This window comes from Podarcis raffonei, chromosome 9 (genome assembly GCF_027172205.1).
Source record: "Podarcis raffonei isolate rPodRaf1 chromosome 9, rPodRaf1.pri, whole genome shotgun sequence".
NCBI lineage: Eukaryota > Metazoa > Chordata > Lepidosauria > Squamata > Lacertidae > Podarcis > Podarcis raffonei.
Window position 1 is genome coordinate 12,265,488 of NC_070610.1, and position 12,750 is coordinate 12,278,237.

At 41.1% G+C, this 12,750-nt stretch overlaps 1 protein-coding gene across 3 annotated transcripts in view; it reads right to left on the minus strand.

Moving 5' to 3' along the window:
• Positions 1-12,750, minus strand: part of PPARGC1A (PPARG coactivator 1 alpha) — a 630,855-nt gene that overhangs the window by 20,161 nt on the left and 597,944 nt on the right. For all 3 annotated transcript variants that reach the window (XM_053403885.1, XM_053403886.1, XM_053403887.1), the window contains 3 exons: positions 11,941-12,145; positions 7,797-7,842; positions 7,614-7,687 (listed from right to left, as the gene is read on the minus strand). In XM_053403885.1, the coding sequence (XP_053259860.1) occupies positions 7,614-7,687; positions 7,797-7,842; positions 11,941-12,145 (325 nt within the window). The remainder of the gene's footprint in view (positions 1-7,613; positions 7,688-7,796; positions 7,843-11,940; positions 12,146-12,750) is intronic.

Genomic DNA, 12,750 nt, shown 5'->3' on the forward strand with positions numbered 1-12,750 from the left:
CAAATCACGTAACACAAACAATCAAGAGTATGTAGGTCATATTTCAACAGAGCACAACCTTAGCAATATTTATGATTACTGCATTGAAATGTGCTCTATAATAAACAAGTACCTCTACATCACTCACACTTATGTACTTCTCCACAGCAAATCCAGTAGAAGTGGTACATGCACCACAACAATGCTTCCCTTCAAACACCAGCCTTTTAATTCTGTTTTGTTTTGAGGATATTCCTTCCCTTCCCCACAACCTCGTCCTCGGCTGCAATGCCACAGTACTCTTCTGCATAATGGAAAGTATCCAAATAAATATGGAGGTTGCAGGTCAAGTCAGGAGGGTCCACGCATCTCTAATTTGCAACCAAGTTTTGCCTAAAGCAAACTCTCAAGGCCACCTTTTTAAAGTTTTCTTTAAAAGGTCTCCCCTTAAATTGAATGGCCTTTGCAAATGCTACAAGGACAATCCAATACCTCTGGCACCGTCTCCTCCTCTCCCTGCGCCCCGAGAAGGATTCCCCAACTGCAATACAAGGCTGCTTAAACTGCCTTCCTCTCTCTGCCACAAGTTTCCATGATATTTTCCATTTTAAAAAGCACAACCTTTTCCCTACACTCCTGGAAAACGTGCGCATGGCACAACCAAGTACTGCATGCATCACTATTCCAAACATTTAACACAGTTATCTTATGTTTTGTTTTTAAAAAGAAGTTATCCAAGTGTAGATGCTCCTCTTGGACAGTCATTTGAACAGGAAAATTAGTGTGAGCCTGAATGTCCTTTATCCAAGTATCACTTTAGCCACAAACTCATTAGGCGTTTTGGAATGGTGCTTCCATTTTTGGAATGGAAAGAGAAATCAAATGTTTCATGGAATGCATTTAGTCAGGGGTCAGCAAACCTTTTCAGCAGGGGACCGGTCCACTGTCTCTCAGACCTTGTGGGGAGGCTGGACTATATTTTGGGGGGGGGTGAATGTATTCCTATGCCCACAAATAACCCAGAGGTGCATTTTAAATAAAAGTACATATTCTACTCATGTATAAACACGCCGATTCCCAGACTGTCCATGGGCCGGATTGAGAAGGCGATTGGGCCGGATCCGGCCCCTGGGCCTTAGTTTGCCTACCCACTGATGGCAATTTTTCTGTCAAAATTTAACATGACTGAGAGCACTTCAGCGTTAACGTACAAACATATGATAATGCGTCTCGTTTGTGGATGCATACTGGCGGACTGTAGAGAGTTGAACCTTCCTGGAGACATGCTGTGAGTATCAGCATTATTAAAAAAACAACAACCCACCAGATTCTTTTACATCTTATGAGTTTGGAAATGGGATTATCAAGGGAAACATTATTTAAAGCCACTTAAGGCACTGAACACAAGATAATGGCCTGATTCAGTAAAAGAATCAGCAGGGCTTCTGTACGACACAAAACGGCAGAAGCTGGGAATGGATAATAAAATTAAATAGCCATCATATAATAAAGGACTACATGTCTGTTGAGCAGTCAGTTTAATCTTGTTGTCAGTACAGCAGAGGATAAATACAGACCTCTGCAAAGATCTAATAATTTACTAGATGGCATTCCCCTGGTTGAACCTTCCGCCACCCATTCTTGCTCATATCACTTTATCGCTTTGTGGGTACACAACCCAAACACCAGCCATTGGGGTGGCCAGGCTGCAATTCAGAGTGGAAACAGTGGGTAGGGAACACTTCAGATAATGGAACTTCTGGAATTTGGTGACTGTCAACATTCACATGTGAATGCTAACAAACCCAGACTAGGTTTGGGTACATCTGAAAAGCTAAGCAATATACCGGTGACTCTTGGTAACTGCCTAAAATATGGCCCAAGAATGAGGAAATCCCAGTTTATTTTTTCCAGCATTCCCAAAACAGTCAATGACACCTGCTTACAGGTATCATGTACTGTGTTAGAACCTTGTGCGTCTCTTTCTCTTCTTTCCTTCCTTTCTTTTTTTTAAAACATAATTTCTCGAATCTAGATTGTCAAGATAGCCTGCAAAAGAGAACCATGAAACAAATCTAAAACAGCTCTTCCTTGCTTTTTTTGAAGGCAGAACACAAGCTTTAGAACCAAGTCAAATAAAGTAAGGAACACTTCCCTCAATATGAGGCAAAAGTTGCATTGATATGCACTTTTTGGGGAACTAGCATCTTCACAGTCCACTACTCTCTTCAGCTTTGGGGCAACATCCAGTAATGAAGGAGTGGGACAGGGGTGGGAAGGCAACAGATGTACACCCAATCTCAGGGTTGGAGCTTCTTTTCTAGATGGCAAATTTTTCAGAAGATAAAACAAATAAAGGACAATATGGAGACTACTAGATCAGGCCAATGGTCCACCTAGTCCTACTCTCACAGTGGCCAACCAGAGGCCTGTGGAAATGGCTCAAGCACAATAGCACCCTGCCCACTTGATGCAATATGTTCTTTTTATGATCCCCAAGTTAGTTGTGTCCATTAACTTCAGCGGCTCTGCTCTGAGTAGGACTAGTGTTGACTAGCACTCACTGGTCCCAAGTCACAGTTGCCACATTTCCACTGCAGATGCAAGAAGCCATGATTTGCAAAAATGCCACTGTAGTTCTGGTCCACAAAGTATACCTGTTATGTACTGAGTTGAATAGGATCCAAAAGGCAGCAGTCTGATTGGTCCTAGAACAATAGGATTCAGAATGCAGCAGTCTGATTGGTCCTAGAACAATAGGGTCCAGAATGCAGCAGTCTGATTGGTCCACAGGAGCCACCCAATCCAGCTCCAGGTGGAAGTGAATCTGCAACCTGATTGGCCTACAGGTGAATCCCGGAATTAGCCAATCACATGGGGCCCATTGTGTAAATAATGTATATAAAGCAGACATTCTGGGGGAACTTCCATTCCTCCCACCACTATGAGCTGAATAAAGAGCATGAAATCCACTCTCAACTCCGAGTATATTTCAATACCAATCTCTCACTGGGTTCCATACATTAAAAAGGTGTGATTCAACAAGTGGTAAAGGAAAGCTTCTGCTGTGGCATGTGAGGATGAGCATTTTCTTGATGTTCTCCCTGATCTTGAGAAAGACTTCATACTACAATAATCCATCTGTCTTGTGCCTGAATAATTTCTGTGTCACCTATATGACCAAGCTTCATCAACAAATATTAATGATGTCTCATGCAGGATACTCAGCACAGCATCATCTAATTTCTTGAGCAGAATATGCCACCAGAACATGTCACACCAGCAGAACCAAAGTGCAAACTATCAAGATGCTTTAATGAAGTGTTTGTCGTTTCACAAGATGAATGCTCCTTTACTTTTTTTGATCCATCTTTAGTGCAAAGTTACATTCGGGAAGTTATTTCTTAATCAAGCTTCATTCATTTACGGCCTTGGTCCAGTATATCTGAAGGAGCATCTCCACCCCCATCGTTCTACCCAGACACTGAGGTCCAGCACCGAGGGCCTTCTGGCGGTTCCCTCACTGTGAGAAGCCAAGTTACAGGGAACCAGGCAGAGGGCCTTCTCGGTAGTGGCGCCTTCCCTGTGGAACGCCCTCCCACCAGATGTCAAAGAGAACAACAACTACCAGACTTTTAGAAGACATCTGAAGGCAGCCCTGTTTAGGGAAGCTTTTAATGTTTGATGTATTATAGTATTTTAATATTTTTTTGGGAAGCCGCCCAGAGTGGCTGGGGAAGCCCAGCCAGATGGGCGGGTTATAAATAAATTATTATTATTATTATTATTATTATTATTATTATTATTATTATTATGCCAGGCACCATATTTCCTCAAGGATAATCTATTGGAACTGTATTGTCAGTGGTGGGCAGAGCTAGGGTCTATGGGAGGTGGAGCCCAGAGGCTTAAGTAAAGGAGAATAAAGACCACCTTGCTTCAGATTTAACTGTGACCATTTCCTTAGATTAATATTACCAATCACAGGCCAATCTACTCAGAAGTAATCCCTAATAGGTGTTTCGGGTTACTGTCAAATAAGTATATAAATATTTATTGAAAAATAATAATACAACAGACCAATACAGCTTTGAAAAGCAAATGAAAGCAATTCCTTTCTGACTTTAGTATGCTATACACACCACAGAAATGCACCCATTTTTTTTCAGACAGCTGGGGAGAAAGGGAACATGATGGGGAAACCGTTTTAAAGGCCGACATCAATTTATCTTCATCAAAACAAATTCTGTTCTATTTGTTCTGAAACTACATAGAAAAAGGTAAAAAGGCTAAGAAAATCAAGGAGGAAACAAGGAGGAAAAAGGGGAGTCTGATTGTTCCTGCTTTAACTCGCCACTGATTGGCATATATGTCACCAATGAGGAACAATGAGGAAAAGTTGTATAATTATGCAACCGAGACCGAAGGTATATCTGAAGAGCCTGACTTTGACTAGGATGTTCTGATTTTAATATGGTGGAATTAAAACAGATTTTCTTTCAGGGAATATTTATTAAAACATAAGCTAAAATGTAAAAAAAAAAAAGCTATATACATTGCAAGCATTGCATTTTTCCTGGAAGATTTATCCTCAGTGAAATTATCCTCATGGATACCTGCCCTGTTAGACAGTTTGGACAAGTTAAATTTGTTTTCATTAGCTTTGTGTACACAAAATTTCTTTAATGCTGCTAAACAAGGAAAATACGATGATTTTCCTCACAGGGAAAAACAAACAAACATGCAGGAGCCATCACTCTTAAATAAATTATTCTGAAATGTCCATGGACAGGCTCTGCTTTATATGGGAGACAAAAATGGAGTGAAAAGGCAGCGTGCATACAACATATTGTGTGAATATTGCCACTGATAGTACAAAGTGGGGGCAGGTTATGTTTTGCCCTAACAATTCTAATCTAGTATTTCATTGTCTGATTGCCGCATAGTTTCAGCAGCAAGCTAAATGGAAAACATTTGGGTGTATAATATATACTTGAAAGAACAATCACTGGGGCTCTAGAGGCTATTCCCCCCCCCTAAGCAAAACCTGAAAAACAGGATTTATTCCATGCAAGCTTACACTGCCCGTTTTGCATCTTTGCTGTGATGCTCCCATAAATTATTTCAATACATTGTAGATCTGTTCCGGCCATCTTGAACCTGCTATGGCCCAAATGGGGCAAAAAGTGTGAAAGTTATCACCTCAAATTCTTAAACTGATGAGGCACAAAATGTGATTTTGGAACTGTTCCTTCAAATATGTCTTACCTGAAGAAACAGCAGGACATTTTGAGAAGAATTTTAAACCCAAAATTTAAGTTTACTATCTACAACAAAATAAAAAATGGAAATGGCATAATCCCTGGGGAGTTGCCAGGAAATTCATTTCCTAAGCGTTTCCTCCCAGTTCACCTGATGGCCTATCTTGACAAAGTAGATATACAATTAGTCTTGCAGTCCCTAGGGCAAAATCCCAGATGATGATTTGAGGTATAGAATGAATGTAAAGATTCAGCTTTATCAACACCCATCCAGAATATATAAATGATAACCAATAATAACTGGAGAGGGGAGCATTTTTATCAGTTGACTGTGTAGTAAAGTAATCACTTTTGTTTAGAAAGGAGAAGGCAGCAGAGAGGAAGTGAGGGAAAGAGCGGAAAGCAAAGGAAGGTGCTTTTTATATTTTTATAGTGTACAATACATCAATAGCTCAAGCAGGCCCACTCATAGTGGGACCAATGCAACCACTATTTAAACTATTATAAACAATGCCAGGGCAACATTAAAGACAGCAGAAGACACAACACTGCTGTCTACTATAGGTTGGAATTAAATGGGCCCATCTCAGTAAATGACCAAAATATAATACTAATACTAATAATAATAATAATAATAATAAATAATAATAATAATAATAAACATTTCTATACCACCACAGACCCTCCAAGTGTCCCTATTTTCCAGGGACAGTCCCAGATTTACAAAGGCCGTCCTGGTTTCTGATTTGATTCCAGAATGTCCCGCTTTTCCTTAGGACACCCCTATTGTCATTGAAGAAATGTTGGAGGGTATGGAAAAGGACATCCCTATTGTCATTGGAGAAATGATGGAGAGGACATCTCAGTTTGGTGTCATCTGCAAATTTGATGAGCATCCCCTCAATTCCTTCATCCAAGTCATTTATAAAGACGTCAAACAACTACGGGCCCAGGACAGAACCCTGTGGCACCCCACTTGTCACTTGCTTAAAAGGTCCCCCCCAATGTTTTATTAAGATTAAAAAAATAACAAACAAATGTATATAAAATCAGAACATCACTTTAAATGTGTCCACATGGGCCTAATATATTCTGCACTAAAGAATATTAACCTGTGAAGAGTCAATGAAACCACTCCTTTCAGCTTTTGCAGACTTCAGGAGCGAGCAGAAGATATCTCAAAGGAAAGCGATACATTTAGGCTGACATCCTAGGCGCATTTTCTTTGGAAGTAAACATTCTTGCAGGTAAAGATAGATAGGACTGATCTGTTAACTACCCAATGGTCAGACATTTTCAAAACAAGTATATAAATATAATATAATATAATATAATATAATATAATCAAGTTATGGAAGGCTACATAAAAAATGCATAAGGATTTGAAGCCTGAAAGGATCAAGAATAGGTTAGGAGTGTAAAATGAAGGTACAAGGCAGAGGATCATAATAAGACTAGATTTCATTATGAGTGTATTTTTTTTTTAAGTTGTGGAGTGCCCTTAACTTGAGAGAGGACAAGTTCATGGCAGGTGCAATACTATGGCTTTCAGACAAGGCTGCCGAGGTCTACATTCTAATACTCAAGATATCCTCAAAGCTCATACTTTCTAAAGTTAGAGAAAAACAAGAGAATTGATTATTCCATTACTGCTCTGTGGTCTGCAAACGTCATCATGAGAAGGTCACTGTCTGCAATCCAATACTAAGCTTAGATGGTCCCTTTCCTGTTACCCAGCAAAAATGTTGTTTGGCAAAGTTTTATCCTCTAATTTAAACAGGAAGGAACCAAATTCTAAAACCCTGATCAGATGCTATAAATCTTCTGTTGTGCAGTCTGTGAGCCAGTTCACATATGCATTCACAACCCTTGAACACTCAGTCTTCAATGACTTCCACCTAAATGTGCGAAATATTTCAGATGGAAAGCATCAAGTTTGAGGTAATATAAAAGCTCTTCCTGATTATTCTTGTATCAATGCAAGCCATCAACTGATGGCTGCAGTCATCAAGTAATGAACACGCATGTGTGAATCATCCCTTTCAGGTAAGAGAAGGTGGGAGAAAGGGAAATACAACTAAAATTTAGCAATATATATGTCAGGGGACTGGGAATTTATTCCAGATAAATTATTTCATTCGTTTTTCCTCCCTAGACATTATACTAAGCTCTGTAACAGTGGAATCATAATTCTAAAGCAAATCTCATCTTAAGGAACTGTGTGGGGAAAATTGTTGTTAAAAGTACATTACAATTAATCTCTTAAGAGACCACGGTAACATATTGCTGTGCAATTCATAATGTCAAGCTAGCAATAAAAAACCCACACAAAACATCTATATCTATATACATATCTGACAATGCACTTCTCACCTGCAGTTCCAGAGAGTTCCACACTTAAAGTTTGTTCAATAGTCTTGTTCTCAAATGGGGAACCCTTGGGATCACTGGAAGACAGGGCACATTTATAAAAACAAGCTGAAATGGAGTTGCTGTAGCCAAAATGTATTTAAAACCCCTTCCCTGTTGTAAATATTTACAGTTCTTGATACTTACTTTGGTGACTCGGGCGTCAAAGGAAGCGATAAACTCATTGGTTTGGCTGAAAAGGGGAGGGTGAAAAAGAAGGAAAACCAGGTGTAAAATATGGTGAAAGAAATTGAGAATTTTGTGCTGTCTTGAATTAGTTTGGAAACAGACCTGATAGAAAATGCATGGCTGCTTTTTGAAAAACAGCCCCACACCTTCCTCATCCCTAAAATTTTGCATTAAGCAAATACTTTGATGCCACCCCAACTGTCAATTCTCCTACTATATATAGGCTGCTACTTGTGGGAGCAGATAAATTCTGATGTTTCGACTAGGAATTTCCAGTCCACGCCAGTTTTCCATGTGCTTATTCATCAGAATCCCAGCATTACTCTGGGATTCCCCCCTCCCCCTCAAAAAAGATAAACATGTATGAAAATTTGTATTTTGGACTCACAGCTGTCCATGGAGGCACAGGTTAATTCTCTGTCCAGGGCAGCTGTCTACCAGCTCCACCTGGTACGCAGCCTAAGATCCTACCTGCCCGCGGACTGTCTCGCCAGAGTGGTGCATGCTCTGGTTATCTCCCACTTGGACTACTGCAATGTACTCTGTGTGGAGCTACCTTTGAAGGTGACTTGGAAACTGCAATTAATCCAGAATGTGGCAGCTAGACTGGTGACTGGGAGTGGCCGCTGGGACTACATAACACCGGTTGAGAGATCTGCATTGGCTCCCAGTACGTTTCCGAGCACAATTCAAAGTGTTGGTGCTGACCTTTAAAGCCCTAAATGGCCTCGGTCCTGTATACCTGAAGGAGCGTCTCCACCCCCATCATTCAGCCCGGACACTGAGATCCAGTGCCGAGGGCCTTCTGGCGGTTCCCTCATTGTGAGAAGTGAGGTTACAGGGAACCAGACAGAGGGCCTTCTCGGTGGTGGCACCTGCCCTGTGGAACACCCTCCCTTCAGATGTGAAGGAAATAAGCAGCTATCCTATCTTTAAAAGACATCTGAAGGCAGCCCTGTTCAGGGAAGTTTTTAATATTGAATGCTGTATTGTTTTTAACACTTGATTGGGAGCCGCCCAGAGTGGCTGGGGAAACTCAGCCAGATGGGTGGGGTATAAATAATAAATTACTATTATATTATTATTATTATTTAATCATGTATATTTAAATGCATGTAAAATAACATACACATTTTAAAGCACACTTTATCCTTAAAGATGCATTTTGGTATCTTTCTTTTTTTTGAGCCAAGACTTGTGTCACAACATTTGGAGAAGTGCAAAATCCAAAGGGTAATTATGTCCCGATCAATATATTAGTCTGAAAGACATGCATTAGGTAAGTCTGCTTTAAAATGCAGACCAATGACATTCTTCTCCACCCTAGTTGTGACTTGCACTTTATAGTACCAGCTACTGAGAGTGAAAAGGGATGCAAGACTGTTTGCAGCAGCAACCACACATCACACATTATGTTTAATTCCAGCAGCCACATATATTTTATAGATAAAGAGATCTAAACTCCTCTGGAACCCTGAAACAGGTTGCACGATTGATTTATGCCAACTGCTGTACACCTGCAATACAGTCCTTGAGACCTTAGAAAACTACACACACAGACACCCCCAAAAATGCACAGAACATAGTGTGAAAATGTGCTTCCTTCACATTTAATTTAGACTACAGTTCACGTCCCACTTGGATATGACAGCGGCCGTATAACTACAAAGCAACAGAACTCTATGAATATTCAGTTGACTTCACTTGTACAATATACAGTTTTATATACAGCACTAGGAAAATAGGTTGTTTCTGTGAGGCCAAGACCCAAGCAAATATGATCCAAGCACTTGCAAATTATTCTGCAAATAGGGGGAAGAGAGTCGCAGATGGCATAAATTAGGGTTTAACTCCTCCATGCTAAAACCCTGACATGAATGAACAACAGCACTTTTAGCAGTTAAACCTTCCGCCATCCTTTGTTAGAAAACAATTGGGATACCAATCTTTTGCTGCCCCTCCACACACACACAAAAAAACCTCCTCACCATGGAACAGCCTTTACTTGCCAGAGAAAGTAATAATAAATAGAATTGGGAGAGATCTCAGGTGTCATCTAGACCCTGCTCAATGCAGAAAGCAACTACAGCAGATGGCTACTCAGTCTCTGCTTAAGGACCGCCAGCAAGGGAGAGCCCACCACCAAGCAGATTATTCTACTGTCGTGTACCTACAGGAAGTTTCTCTTAGAGATTTGTTGACTCCCTGAAGTTTCCACCCACTGGTTCTAGTCCTTCTCTCTGGAGTGACAGGGAAAATGTCTGCTCCACCTTACGTGTGATCCTGAATTGGGGTTGTACTGTCTCTGGACTTCACATATTGTATCACAGTGTGGTACGTTGGCTTGACAGCCACGGACAGAAAGTCTTTACAGAGGGTGTAATCAGGGGCTGTCCCCTGAGCCCACTAGATGACATCGCAAGGGATCGTTGCCTTAGGAGAGCGACAAAAATTCACAGGGACGATTCACACCCTCTTTAATCTTCTACCCTCGGGCAGGAGATATAGAAGTATGTCGTTGTACCAACAGGCTAAAAAACAGTTTCTATCCATGGGCTGTTAGACAGTTTCCGGATCATGTGGCCAACAGGACTAGACTGCTTCTGGCACAACAGAACACCATGACAAGTGCCAGAGTGCACAGAAATGCCATTTACCTTCCCGCCGGAGTGGTACCTATTTATCTACTGGCACTGGTATGCTTTCGAACTGCAGCTGGGACAGAGCAATGGGAGCTCACTCCATCACGGGGATTCGAACTGCCGACCTTCTGATCAGCAAGCCCAAAAGGCTCAGTGTATTCTTAAGTATTCTTAACAGACCTTAGGTGCTCACTTAAAAACCACTGTGTGTGAAGAGACTCTTTACTTGAGAAATCTTAAACCCTTTACCCCTAAGCTCTTTGCACACAGAATGTGTTCTAAATGCACAAGAGGAAGAGGAGCTATGCTAGTTAAAAATGCATCTTTGCATCTGTGTGCATGCACAAACATGCACAGCTAATGTTCCAATTTATGCTAAGCAATTAACAGGAAGCCCAGGCAGAGCTGGGCTGAGAGCTACATGGGTTTAGCCTCACCCCTCAAGGAGCATGACTCCTTCAGGCTGGTGACCCTCCAAGGAAACACAGTGGCTCCATGCAGCCAGTGGTGGTGCAGTGGTTAGAGTGTTGGACTAGGACCTGGGAGACCAGGGTTCGATTCCCCATGAAGCTCACTTCTGACCTTGGGCCAGTCACTACCTCTCAGCCTAAGCTACCTCACAGGGTTGTTGCTGGGATTAAATGAGGAGTAGAAAGCCACCTTGGGCATTGTGGAAAAAGTTGGGTAAGAATGCAACAAAGAAATAAGTAAAGAATCCCCACTACAGAAGTTGCCTATAATCACACAAGGCGCACAAAGGAACCACACAACCCTGACCAAAAAGCCTCAAACAGTACAGTGTGTTGTTTTAGGAGGTGAAATTTATTTTTTTTTGCAAATTTCTTCAGTGAGGGGGGGTATTAAAAATATGGTTTGGGGTGTGAGCTCAAATCTGGTTTTGATTTTTGTGATTGGTCAACTTTTAGCTTGCTAAGTCTACATTTGATTAAGAAGGAAATAAACTGCTTCAGAAAACCAAAGAATTTTGATTTTAACTTTCTGAAAATGTCAGCTAATGCTAAATTATTATTATTGTTATTCTTACTGTTATTGAACTGCAAGTGCTTGGCAATCATTTTAAATAATTTCTACGCAATTGGGAAGTTGAAAAATTCAATGCACCCTACTCAAACAATGTTTCATTTATTGTATCTTCTGCACCTATCCTTCCAAAATTTTGCAGGGAACTTCCATAGGGACCCCTCTGCACTGTACGTCATGTTCAGGCAAGTTGCCCACAAAAGAAGATCAGCTGCTAGGTGGAGGGTTTCGGCCGACCCAGAGAGGGCCAGGCAACGCTTCCTGGCTCCTGGAAGCTTTTAGAAATGAGCATTGTTCACTGGTCTGAGCTGCTAGGAAATGTTCTCTGGGAAGCTACAGGTTCCCTTCACCACCAGGGTCTGATCACTTGCAACAATGACAATCACTGGGCAAAACCTATTCTTTGTTCCCAAGCCTACCTTGCAAATGATGCGTCTGAGAGTGCAAAAGCGCCTTCTTTTTAGAGGTGAATTTGTCTCTGTTGCTGCTCCTGTTCTCTGTTGGTTTGGTCTGAGGAGGGTCATCGTTTGTAGTCAGATACTTGAGAAGCTCTGAGCAGGGACGTCTTTGTGGCTTTTGTGGTTGACAAATGCTCTTCGCTTTATTGCTCCATGAATTCTCAGTCTTAAGAAACAAGTCACAATAAAAGGAAAAGTAATAAAAGAAAGGAAGGAAGGAAGGAAAAGAAAAAAGAAAGCTGAAATTAGTGAACCGAACCTTATCAGAATGGATATAGGATTTCTGAAGAGATGAGATTTTCAGTGAAGTGTTCCTTATAAGAGCACTAGATCTATGAGCTGTGAATAATTGTTTGCAGAACAAGGAAAGAAAATCACATTTAAAATTCCTAAATGACATTTATGCGGCTTTTTTATTTCATTTCTCTTATGTTTCAATGTTCCTACTCAGCAACATATAACTAACAAGACCCTACAGCGCCTTTACTACGAACAGGGAGGGGGAAAAAAATAAGCTGGCTTAAACCTTAATTTGCTGCTGATTGCTCAAGCCCAGCGCTCACAACTCTCTTAAGTACCCCTAAATGCTCTGTTTTCGGTTACAGTCAATGGCAAGACAAACATTGTTTAATACAGACTGCTAACAGAATTACACCACTGCCAGCATCGGAGCCAATTAATGGCTGACATAGACCTTTCTACTGAGGTTCCAGCATAATCTTTTTCTAAGTTGGGCCGCAAGTGAAGTGGTGGCTTGGAGTCGCACGTCAA